Genomic DNA, 13,434 nt, shown 5'->3' with positions numbered 1-13,434 from the left:
TCGAGTTTTGGGTTATTCATTTTTCCTCATTCCATCTGATCCTTGTTGCATCATCACGACCTTTCATCCCTTGATACCAAAATCCTATCAAATTACGAAGTTGTGTTGTCGATATGTTCAAGAGCTTAATCCTTCTGCAGTTTGTATCCTTACACACCTTCCTTTGATTCTTTGTCTCATCCACCTCATTTTATTCCTTTGTATCACGTCGATGATGTGGGAAACATTATGGCCCTCCTTCGACCGGTCGCTTCCTGTCGACTTCATCTCATTATCCAGGAAGTTGATCTAGATAATCGTTTCTGGTACCTTGGAGCTTGTATGCCTTAATGGCAAGTTCTTCGCATTTGACGATAGGATTGCATCATTGGTCTTTGATCAAGTTATTTCATAAGTGTTCAACTTTATATCATTCTTCACACTTTGTGGATTGTACTAACAATACTTTGAGAATCATTGACATTACTCGTGGTCTCTCTCAAGCTTGTTAACAGTTTACATCATTGGTCAGTAATCAAGTGATTTTCTAGTATGCTCGACTTCGGCACATCTATTCGCATATTAGAATTTGTACTTTCATCAAGTTGGCGTTCAAGACCCTGGGCTCATATTACACAAGTCCAGGTTATGTGGATTGATTCATACATGACTCTTTTGATTGGATGGCTGCGACCATACCCGAGTTTTTTTTGCCTTTCTGGTTGGATGGTTGTGTCCATACCACAAACCATTTATGTTTATCTTCTGGATGGCTACACCCATGCCTTATAAACATGTATTTCCTTTTCACTAAGTACTCATGTATCAGAGATATTAGTTGTACTTGCATTTGCAGGTTCTCTATGATGATGTTCTGTTTCGGTTATGGATTCGTAAATCATTTCACCCCTCCCACTCCATTGGCCTTCATGCTTTAGGGGGCATCTGTTACACAATAATTTGTCACTAACCCCGCATTCCCTGATCTCGGACTATCAGTCCATATTACTGACATCTATTATGTGTCATGTTGCCAATTATGTGTCAATACCTTCCTTGTAATCTCAAGAGGAATGTCTCAGTTCTTTATCCCTGAAGCAAACCCTTTTTTACCTAAGTTTCTGGGTCATTGTGGGTCAAGAGTTGTCCCACCCACAAATATGGTAAAGTTTGCACTAGCCGTAGTGGATTCGTCGCTCTATCCTTTTGTTTCACCCGCGACGAGCTACTTTTGGCAAGTTTTTTAAACAACATTTCAAAGATTCGAGATGAAACTACTTCATGGGAAGTCCTAGGGCTGGTTGTTGGGTCAGATGAACTCACCTCTCTCCTTTGGGATAGTTGTTCCACCTTTTGTGCAACCTCTCAAAGAGATAAGCTCTTTCTCCCATCTTTTATGAAAGCTCTCCCTCCTATAAATGCCTCCTCAGTCTGAGATCAGCTAGTTTAGATGTAACTTGATGATGGCTTGGATGTAACTTGATGATAGCTAGATGTAATTTGGTAGTTTCAAAATTCTAAGAGAGGAGTAGAGGTAGAGAGTGTTATTAGAGAGTGGAAGTAGCCTCACATGTAATTTGGCTTGAGAGATGTTTGAGTAGAGTTGGCTTGAGAACTTTCTAGAATCAACCTTTTGGACCGAAGAGAGACTCATTTGTTCCCTTGGGAGATGGTTCACAAGTGAATGCTTATGGAGACATGCCAAAAAGACCCTTCGAGGAGACTTACGATGTTAAGGCTCAATTGTAAGTTTTACTTTGATTTATATTAATACAAATCAATAGCTTGTTCCCTATATCGTATGTTAAATTGTATGTCGATAGGTCGAAGTTCCTTGACTCTTCAAGTAGATTGTTTGGTCGTTTTCTATTGCGTTTGCGGTGTTTCTCTACATGTTGTTTTCAAGTACAAGTGATTATAAGAACAAGATCTGGAGCAACACAATGAGGACTTCATCAAATGACTGAAGGTAGGCCTTCATAACACCAACTTTCTAAGGAAATTTTCTTTGGTATTGTCGTTGCGGTGACTAGACCCACTCTAGGGCTAGAGGGGTTGCCTCTATATGTAGAGGGAATTTTCCTACGTCACACACCCTCCAAGCTAACTTCCAAGGTTCCAACCAATAGCCATGATGGTCCGAGGCTCCAAGCACCCTCTAGGCCACATTAATCGCACATATTCCAACCCAACAACCATACTTCTCTAGTGCTTTAGGCACCCTCCAAGCTAATTGCTAAGGTACCAATCCCATATCATTTTAATCTTGGGCTCTAGGCATTCTTGAGGGATAAAAGGAATAACTACTAGCTAGTATCACAACCCATACTCAGGTTTCATAAGCTAGTCATTGAAGAGCAATGTCTAAAGGAAATATCCTCCTGAGATCCATGATCATCAAAATGATAATCCATAATAATAATGATCGAGTGGTAAGTATATATATAGACACACACACACACAAACACACTTCCACAATACATGGTAGCTTTTTCCATGTGGTGCTCCTAAAGCCATGTGGGCCCTAAGAACCCTTTCTCACTAGCATCTATCTCTAACACTTTGTTTCTTGCCCCATAGAATCAGGCCATCACTCATACTCTTTAAAGGGAGTACTTAGTATCCAACCTATGTTATTATTAATAATTTTTTTAGTGTATCATAATTACAAATTTGTCTCTCTTAACTTTTCAACCCTTAAAGGCATTTATATATCCTGATATGATCAACCCAAAATACATAAAATAGATACATTGGCATGCAGACCTATACTATAATTCCATATCACCATGCTATTAGTAAAGTTATATGTAATTACTATCTCATAGATAGGCGGGGGTATTACATTCCTCCTCCACCTTATTTTATGCAATATCCTCAGAGAATCTTATGATCACAAACTAAATCTTCTTTATAAAATGCATGTCTTGATATATTGCTTCATCCTAGGGTGACCCCTATATTTTTAGTTCCATCTGCACATCAATATGATATGATGGTCCTTGCCCCATGTTAGCGAGCATAGGTTCTTTGCACCATAATTATCATACAACTAAAATACCTCAAACAAATAGCATTAATTCTAGCAACATTATATATATATATATATATATATATATATATATATATATATATATATATATATATATATATATATTCACTTTTCAGCAATGGAAACCAGCAACCAAGTGTCATATACAATCATCATAAACATTCAATTATGAAAACTACATCAAACAAATACCATCAATTTCAGCAACAAATTTATATCTATATATATATATATATATATATATATATATATATATGTTGCTAAAATTGATGTTATTTTTTTGATGTATTTTTCATAATTGGATGTTAATGATTCTCACTTTTCAACAATGGAAACCAACAATCAAGTGTTGATCCAGGTCCAGGTGTGAAGAAGGACCCTTCCAAGACCTTTTACTTTCATGATGTGATAAAATTGCTTTTAAAACAACATTAAGGAATCCATATGCATACTGTAAAGAAGAGGAATATAACAATCATCAGCACATGAAAACAAAAGCCGTTGATAACAGAGTTCGTCTAGGAGGGACTACGTCTCCGGGCCCCGGTGTCAAGATGGTGTAGGTTATTGCATTATGTGTTGTCAATAAAGATGATGTACACAGAAATGATGTCTCGATCATACAAGGAAGAATTCCCTCACACAGGAGTGGCTCTAAGAGATGTTCCGTATCTAGAACTCTCAATCAAAAGACTCCTATTAGTATGACACAAAACAAGCATGGTGTGCATCCCGCCAACATGGCACAAAAGGGATTTCGAAGCAAAACACATGCATGACAACACCAAGAGTATCCCAACAACATACAACAAGGGATCTCAAAGCATAACATAAAGAGTTATGACAAAAGTACATCACATAGAAAGATTCCGGATAACATAAACCAAGGAATCATGACAACATGAAATAAACAAGATTCTGCATCAATCATCAATCATGGATCTGTACAACATAATGCAGAAATAAGAAGTACATGAACACATCATATACCCCACCACCAAGGGCCATCTGAAGCAAAGGCTGTCAAAGTGATGAAGCTTGTTGAAGCATCAATCGCACAACATCGATCACAAGAAGAAGATTGTTCGCACATGAAGATAGACATTTGCACTGACACTTAAAAAATTGATTGAAAGAAGAAATGAGAGAAAAAAAAATCTGAATACTTCATCAGATTTGTGGCGTTGAGTAGTCCTGAAACACCTATCCAAAATCCAAATTTTGAGAATTTGAAAATTCAGAGCACAAAGAATCTTTTAGATTCCCTCGGGATTCCTCAAAGATTATGTTTCAGGGATGAGCTGAAAATCCACTGCTTAGATGTCAAATCTGATTTCACCATTAGGATCCCTGCGGAAAATCATGAAAAACAAGTATAAACTTGACCATATTCTGACAAAGTGAAATTTTACCTCAGTGGGAAAATTTCATGGCTCATGGTACTGCTTCATATTTTTGCGGAAATCATGGTTCTGCATGCATTCTGGAAATGACCTAAAGATACAGACCTTAGATTGAAAAACAGATAGCACCATCGTGTTAGTGGCGACAAGAGATGTAAAATCCATATAAAATTTGTCAATTTCTGAGAAGTTGAAAATTTTTCCCTCCTGCAAAATTCATGGTTCTTGCGTAAAAAAATTACTAAACTACCTCGATTGCGTGCCAGCTCCTGTCTCAAAATTTGTGCAGTCCTTGTCCTCTACCTCTGGGAAAACTGAGTTCTTAAACAATATTCTTGGTGGAATCACAAAGAAATTGATTTGGTTGGATGAGTAAAGTCTTTAAAATAGTGTGGAAGAGGTTAGAAGGTCAAATCTTGCCCCTCCACAAATGTCTTTTTTATCCTTTTTACAGTTTCATAACTAATATACATAAATATCAGATGCAATAAAACCCTTATACGATTTCATTAACTGCCACTTAAACGGGTATGGTACTTGAATATGTTTGGGTGGCTTTGGGTGGCCGGACCACCAGGGGGCCGCCTACCCAAGCCAGGGGTTAAATTTGACGCCCGTATGCCTGTATTTCACATTTTTACCCATAAAATACGTTTTTATTTTAAACCTCCACGTCATGGGTAACTTGCCATTCATTTTCACAAACGTCATATTGATGGGCATGTTTAAAAATTAAAAGTTTTATAAATTTTTTTATATATATATTTAACCTTACGTCATATCTTTTTTATACGTGTAGGCTGTAACTTACAATGTGGCGACTGGATTGTTCTGGCACAGTACGAATCTCTCTCCTCATGTCACGAATCAGGGACAAGGAGGTAACCGGGGTTGGGTGTTTTTTAACTCCGGTGGCCGGTTAGCAACTATGGCCTTAGCACCACCCACCAACAACCAGGAGTAGTGGCAAGTTGCAAGCAAGGGGAAGGGGCGAAATCTCGCTTGGGAATCGAGAGAATTCGGCGTATCGCTTGATGGGTGTGCAGATTACGGCGAAATCTGAACTGGGTCAAAGGAATTGCAAGCTGGTTTGAGATGGGTATGTCTGGGAGTTTAAGGGGAGTTGTTGAGATTCCCAGGCCTGGTTAAGGAAGGCGGGGGTTACATCAGTGCAGGTGGGTTTGATAGAAGCGGCGGAGACGGCTTTTGGGAGAGGATATTAGTTGGCCGCTGTTAAAAGTTAGTGGTGGTTATGGCTTATGCTGAAAATTTTAGGAATTTTGTTTTGGGGGCCAATAATGGTGGTTCTAATCAGAGCAATAGCAGTAATGGGGGTGTAGATGGCTATTCTTCGATGTCCAATGAGGGAGGGCTTGTTATGGGACAGATTGGCGGTCCACATGGCTACCCGAATTCTTCACCAAGTAAGGCTTACTGGTTATTGCAAATTGCAATGGTTCTGTTTTCTTTTATAGTATGTTAGGATCTCTGTTGGGCGTGGTTGAGATCTTTCCATGGTCATATGGGTTTTTTTAGATGATTCATCCAGTTATAGGCGTAGCAGTTTCCTGATCTTGCCATGGTTATCGTTTGAATTTGTGGTAGGTGCTCAAGATGCGCTATACGAGGAGCTGTGGCATGCCTGTGCTGGACCTCTTGTTACGCTGCCCAGGATCGGGGAGCGGGTGTTTTATTTCCCACAAGGTCATATGGAGCAGGTATAGTTCTGTATTTGAATGTTTTTGTATTCTTCCATGCAGGGGAATACAACATCTCTTCAGTATTTATGTGCATTGAGAATCTCCGATGGATTGTTCTGTTAGCTGTCATGACTTCCCTGTGTTGTGTGGGTTCTGCTCATGAATGCTTTTTAAGCCCCTTCCATCGCATTTTAGAAGCACTTCCTACTTTAAATTTTTGCTTTTATTTTTATGTTTGTAATAGTGGTGTTTTGACAATTACCTTTTTTGGTAACCAGCGGAATTCTGAGTAGTGGGTTATGTAAAAAATTAAACCAGCGGAATTCTGAGTAGTGGGTTATGTAAAAAATTGAGCTTTGTTTTGTATTTGTTGTAAAAAATTGGACTGGACTTTCAACAGCTGTTTGTGCAGTAAATAGCATTAGACTGTTGGGTTTTGTCTGAAATGAGGTTGAACACAACTTATTGTCTGCAAAGTCGGTTGTTGGGGGAGCCACCAAAAGGGTCGTTGTATCCAACTCAGAAATCATGCACATTATGTTTTTGGTTTGAAAATTATTTCACAACTATTGTTATTTTATTGTACAATTTAAAATTAGATGAAACTTGTACAAATAAATTTTAAAAGTCATATGATGGGCAGTTTAAAAATAAAAACGTCATAAAAAAATTCCTTGACAGGTAGGGTCACCCGTCAAATTTAACCCCTGGTTCTAGCACTAGAATATTTCTAATCAAATCTACAAAGAAAGTCTACACCAGCCTAATGAGACTTCCGTGGATGATAAGTTATAATTCTTTGACCTAAAGTATAAAAGAGAGTTTATTATATGCTAAACTAGTATTAGAAGAATCAGTTCGCAAAGAAGGCTAGATAACCAAGGCAAGCTTAGTCGAAAAAGACAAACTCAAGCTTTGGTTGTTTTGCTGAAGGAAACATGGTTTCACTCGGGATTCGGTTTTGTTTCCAGAGGTATGTGCAAATACTATAATAAATGAACAAACGTATTTGTCATAATTAATTTTTATGGAGATTTTCAAATCTTAAATAATGGAAACGACGAAGTTAGAGAGAAATAATTCAACATTTTTATTGAAATTTATCTGTAACGAAAACCAAAGAAAACAAGTGGAAAAACCGTTTTAATAACACAAACAAAACTATCATGTTTAGAATATAAAATTCCTTGACTATAAACAATTACTTTGATCTTGTTTTTTCCAGTCACACTAACACAATCCAACATGGAAATGATCTAGGATAACTAGAATTAAAATGATAGACTAAGCCATGTATAAAAAATATCTTCTCTTTGCCAGTTGTGACTGACAAACTTTCTTCTGGCCGATGGATAAGACCGTCTTCACTCTTTCTCACAATAATATAATGCCCTTGAACAGTAAAAACTAACTTGCCGTCACACCGCTCAATGAGCTAAATGTCTGCTTAGTTGCCCATGTATATCCACGTGAAGATACTGGAATCGAGCATCCATGGGTAAGCCAACGGATGTGTCAATTATGTGGACGCAATGAGTTAATTAGTTAAGTTGTGTGAAGCGCTGACGATTTCCATGCCTCCGGATTTAATTAGCATGCCTCCGGATTTTTTAGTATATATTTATTTTTCATTCTATAAGTGTGAGTCTAGATTTTTTCAAAAAAATTTGGTTTATTTTCTGATATAATTCATCTATAATTTTAGGGATTCATGAAGTTTTCTGTTTTATTTTCCGATCTAATTTGTATAGAATTTTATGGGATTCAATGAAATCACAAGTTTGTGGGTGCTTAATGCATATATGTAGTCAAAAAACCAATTTAAATAACACAAATCAAAATTTGACTATTTTTCGTAATATTTCTCCAAAAATATGCTCATAAACTCCAAAAAGTCTTTATTTTTTTCATAATTTACTTTTTGAAATCCAATTATATATTATCCAATAAATTATGTTTTTAACATTTCAAAGACTTTACAATATCATGGGCTAAGACTATCACTTATCAATAATACAAGCCAAAATATCATAACTCATTTCATATGATACTTGTTCCTATGATAGTTATTTCAATTAATTAATTTAATTAAAAGGGCAGAAATGACATTTTTTTTTTTTTGAGTAAAGACTATTTCTATTAAAAAAAGTTAAAAATATTTACAGAGAGGTCTAGACCTCTGAGGGGGCCGAAGCCAGCCCTCCACCAGAGAAACTTAAACATATAGCTTTCTTCAATCACCTTACATAATTGAAAGACTTTGAAGCAAGAATTGAAGAATACTAAAAGACAAAAAGCTAACCAGACCTATAGTTGACATAACAGCTCCAGTGGCAGCTCTGTGTTTGCTGAGAGACAATCTTTTGAAGCCACCATTACAAAAAGAATCAAAAACCAGGCTAGCTAGGCCATAATTGTTTCTGAACTGAAGACTATAGCGATTCGTGCTTATACCAAAAGCAGTGCCAGAGGCATGAGCAGATGTAACAAAAACCATAGATGCATAACCTGAGAATGACAGATCATACACGAGAATGCTGACAGAGCCTTTGAACCAGAATTTTTTAATTATGAGTATGAGAGTCGGTCGCGTCCTTATTTACATGGCTAGGAGAGCCAATCCATGTGACCATTTTATTATCTTCAGCTTCGAGAACACCGCCATCTGGAGGGATTACTAGATTCAGAATGCTTCCTGTAAAATGCACTGGTTCACAAGCAAGTACTTGATCCTGTGAAGACGTTGGCTGGGGTTGAGGGGTTTCCGGGATTTCACTTTTGTTCTGCATATTATCAGCGTTGAGCACTACCCCAGCAATCTCACCCTGAAGTCCGCTTGCATTCTGAGACTGAGACTGAGACATGAAAATTTTGTCCGAACTCCTGGGTGCATCTTCCTCCTCCGTAAGAATTACAGTAATATTGGTAGAAATCAAAGGCTTATTGAGCCTGCTCCTGAACTTAAAACGGGTGGTTTGAAAGGAACTGTTCAGAGAAGGCCGAGAATGATCAGAAGGCGGGGAGGACAGGGTGGCAGAGGCTAAAGGAGTGATGTTCTGGGGAGAAAAACCAACACGACGACGTGAGACTCCGCGATTGCCAGCATTACCACCACGACATGAGACTCCGCGACGTCGAGCCAGGGCTGGATGAACATGGAGCTTAGGAAGGGAAGATGACCAGAGCTGGAGGGGAGAGGACCAGGCGCAGGCTGAACAAGCCAAACTAAAGAACTAGAGGAGCTTCCAGGCAACTTGAACAGAGCAGGTGTGCGGAAAAAATAACGAGCAAAGGAAGAAGGAGCCTAGAAAGTAACTTGCAGAAACTAGAGAGCAGGCCATGATTAAATCACCTTGCAGAATTTCTCGAGCCGAATGCGCATTGAATGCCATTAACAGAGCCATAATGTTGTACCTTTCAACTTTCATATCAGATGCTGCGGGAATGTGTAAGCTGCGTCCACCATCCAGGTGCCAGGACAGTTTACGTCTCTGCATGCGTCTCATCAATGCCGATTAATAACACCCACATCTAGGTGTGTATCCAACTTCTAATTCATGTCATTCTTCACAATGGTATGAAAATCTGAGAGTTGATTCTCTGAGGCTATACTGGAGATTGGGCCATCAAAGAAATCCATTTCAGTATCCACTCCTAGATTAGCAAGAATAAGTCAGCCAACTTATTTCCTTCCCTCCTGATATGTTTGAAAGAAATTGCTTGGTGTTGAGAGAGCCATTGGTCTATTAGCTCGAGTCTTTGGGCCATTCTCCAACTACTACTGACTTTATGTATGGGGGATCCTTGCATGAGCTTTGTGACCATGTTTATGATGATTTTCGAGTCCCCTTCAATAATTAGTGGAAAAAAACCTCTATCTTGAGCAAGATTAAGACCTCGCCACAATCCTTCCAATTCCGCTGAATTATTAGAGTCCCAACCCTTTGAGCAAAGAAAGGTCAGTAAAGGAATGCCATGATGGTCCTTGAAGACTCCTCCATATCCTGCTTTTCCAGGATTACCCTTTGAAGCTCCGTCAAAGTTGAGTTGAAACATGTTGCTTGGCGATGGAGTCCAACTTGTTGGAATGTTGTAACTCTTAGTGGGATTGTCATTAGTAGTGGATTGATGATTTAAGTGAAACTTCCAATTGGCCCAGATAGTTTGTTCCTGCGGGAGTGATGGATAATCTTCTTGGGACCAGGCTTTAATAGACAGGGTTTCTTTAATGTTCTGGTTTAGCCCAATCCATATATGCTCAATAGACTTTGATTGATTTTTGAATATTCTCGTATTCCTCTCTTTCTAGATGTTCCACATCAGTAGACCAGGAATAAGCTACCACAGTGTATTTAAGAGTTTGCTTTGATATGGCTCTTGACTCCAGTTGTGAATAGTGCCTTTAATGTCCCCATGCACTCTGCCTTCTTTTTGACAACGGAATGTAACCTTTTCCCACAGTTTCCGTCCTAGTAGACAAGTTTGCATTAGATGTAACGTTGATTCCTCTGCTTGCTTGCAGTTAGGACATATAGATGGTCCACAGAAACTTCTTTTTCTGAGGTTATCCCAAGTGAGAATATTTTTATGACACAGAAGCCACAGAAAAGTAGACACCTTCGGCTAATTAGATGAAGTCCAGATCTTATCCCATAAAATATCTTTGGTTATCCTTTCCTTAATAATAACTTTATATGCTTCCCTAGTGGTGAAAATACCTTTCTCTTCATATCCCCATCTGAGAACATCCATTCCTGCTTAGGAGAGGATTTGCCGCTTTTGTAATTCTGAGGAGAGAGAGAGCTGAGTTTGCTCAGTACTGTGCGTTAGAATCTGATTGGCTTTCTTCCATTGTCTGTATTCTTGTGTGGAAGAAGAATCCCAGAATTGATTCACCTTATCAAACTGATTTATATCTTGTTCTGGAAGGTTGAAGAGAGTGTCTTTGATTTTTGGGAGTTGCCGCTAGGAGTCTTCCCAGAACCGAGTTGTGTTACCATTCTTAACTTCCCAGAGGCTATGCTGTTGTATTAGGTTTCTATGTTGAATGGCCGAATTCCAAATAACTGATCCTGTGCTTACTTCTAACATTCTGATTCTTTCTTCAATGGGGGTATTGTCCGCATATTTTGCCATCCATAGGGAGGCCCAAGGAGTGCTGGGATTTCAGAGCCATCTCCACCAAATTTTATCACCCATTACCGCATTATTGTGCCCTGGGTCTCTTAGCCCAATACCTCCAGCTTTCTTTGGAAGAGAGACATTGTCCCATTTGACCAGAGCCCACTTTCGATTGGGGCCTGAATTACCCCATAAGAAATTATGCTGAAGCTTCTTTATATCTTTTAGAACCCATTTAGGAGCTGCGAGAATTGAGAAAAGGTAAAGGGGCATGGAATGAAGAACAACTTTAATGAGCACAAGCCTGTTGGCCATGTTAAGAGCTCTGTGAGTCCATAGGAAGAGTCTTGCTTCGAGCTTTTCTAATAGGTCTTTCCAGGAGGAATGCTTGAGAGCCGAGGCAATTAAGGGGGCCCCCAGGTATTTAGAAGGAAGAGACGCAATGGTAAAACCAAGAATGCGGGCTATGGCTCTTTGGGTGGGTGGAGGGGTATTGAAGAAAAAAATTTGTGACTTGACTCTGTTAATAAGGGCTCCAGAAGCATCAGAGAAATTTGAAAGGATGGATTTGAAGATACGAGCTTCTTGAACAGAGGGATGACCAAATAGCATATTATCGTCCACGAATTTATGATGAGAGTAGGAGGGAGAATGGTAAAAAGAAAGGCCTTTGAGGCTTTGGGATAGAAAAGTAGATTTAATGCTGCGACCCAGTCCTTCTGCTAAAATGACAAAAAGAAAAGGTGAGAGCGGGTCTCCCTGTCTGATACCTCTGGAGGGACGGAATGTGGGCGACGGGATACCATTGATGAGAACAGAGAAGAACGAGGAGGATAATAGATTAATAACCCAACTAACCCAAGAAGGGGCAAATCCAAAGGCAGTTAGAATTTTTTGTATGTAAACCCAGCTTAGACTATCAAAAGCTTTAGACAAATCAATTTTGAGCATCATACCTAGTTTTTTTGAATGCTTCAGGGAGTGGATTATTTCATGAGTTAAAATAATGCCATCCGTGATCTGCCGTCCTTCTACATATCCAGATTGTTCTGGAGAGATAATAAAAGGGAGCAAAGGTTTCAATCTAGTAGCTATAACCTTGGAGACAATCTTGTATATGATGTTACAGAGAGCAATCGATCTGTATTTGTCCGGAGTATTAGATTCCTCTGCTTTGGGTATTAATGCAATGAAGGTTGCATTCAGTCCTGGGTACATCCATATCAAAGTGCGTGATTCTTCAACAACTTGCTAGACTTCCAATTTGATAAGATCCCAGAAGTTGTGAAAAAAGTTGGAAGTGAATCCATCCAGACCCGAAGCTTTCCCTGCTTTCAGCTGATGCACATCAGTCTCAACCTCCTGAAGGCTTGTGGGTTTGAGGAGGAGAAGATTATGTTCTTCAGTAATTAATTTTGGAATGTGTCTTGTAACTTTATCAATAGCCTCTGTTCGATCTATGTTGGGTTCTTGATGAGCCTGTTTGAAGTACCTGAGGAATTCCTCTTCAATACCTTCATGAGTTTCAATTCTGCTCCCTTGATCATTTTTGATGTGGGAAATATGATTATTCATTCTTCGTTGCACTGTAGTTTTGTGAAAGAATTTCGTATTCTTTTCCCCATCCTTCAGCCATTTAACCCTTGATTTTTGCCTCCAAAGAGTTTCCTCCTGTAAAGCCCTGTCAAGGATTTGGTTTTCTATATATTGCTCCTGCTTTACTAGATCTTCAGAACGCCCTTCTGTGATGATCCTTTGCTGAATAATCTTCATTTCCTGATTGAGGGTTGCCTGAGCTTTGAAGATGTTGCCAAAAGTGGAATGGTTCCAGCATTTAATTTCTCCTTTGAGATACTTAAGCTTCCGCTGGAATATAGAAATTTTGGTGCCATCAGAGGGATTGAATTTAAGCCAGGTTGCTCTAACAAATTCATTAAACTCAGGATGAGTTAACCAAAAAGCCTCAAACCGGAAGGGATGCCGAATACTGTTGCCGGGGCGATTCCAGTGGAGTGCTATTGGCCAGTGATCAGAGCCCGAAACAGGAAGGATAGAGGCAATGAATTCTCCACCTAGGTGAGTTGCATTATTTGATATAAGAAATCTATCGAGACGAGAGGCTATTTGGTGTGGTTCTTCCCTTTTGTTGTTCCATGTGAATAGGCCATTATTTGAAGGA

At 39.0% G+C, this 13,434-nt stretch overlaps 2 protein-coding genes across 2 annotated transcripts; one reads left to right on the top strand and one right to left on the bottom strand.

Moving 5' to 3' along the window:
* Nucleotides 1-5,346: 5,346 nt before the first annotated feature.
* On the top strand, nt 5,347-6,533 carry LOC149233111 (auxin response factor 6-like). Its single transcript, XM_089376656.1, has 2 exons — nt 5,347-5,858; nt 6,040-6,533. Exons 1-2 carry the CDS (start codon nt 5,687-5,689, stop codon nt 6,156-6,158), a joined length of 291 nt encoding a protein of 96 aa, XP_089232782.1. The 5' UTR covers nt 5,347-5,686; the 3' UTR covers nt 6,159-6,533.
* A 5,973-nt stretch (nt 6,534-12,506) lies between these two features.
* On the bottom strand, nt 12,507-13,028 carry LOC149233110 (uncharacterized). Its single transcript, XM_089382098.1, has one exon. The coding sequence runs from the start codon at nt 13,026-13,028 to the stop codon at nt 12,507-12,509; it is 522 nt and encodes a 173-aa protein (XP_089238224.1).
* Nucleotides 13,029-13,434: the final 406 nt, after the last annotated feature.

This window comes from Pinus tabuliformis, chromosome J (genome assembly GCF_031772625.1).
Source record: "Pinus tabuliformis cultivar Carrire ecotype Pingquan chromosome J, CPIR1, whole genome shotgun sequence".
In the NCBI taxonomy this organism is placed as follows: domain Eukaryota; kingdom Viridiplantae; phylum Streptophyta; class Pinopsida; order Pinales; family Pinaceae; genus Pinus; species Pinus tabuliformis.
Note: the sequence above shows the minus strand (reverse complement) of the source record. Positions and strands in the feature narration are given on the sequence as shown.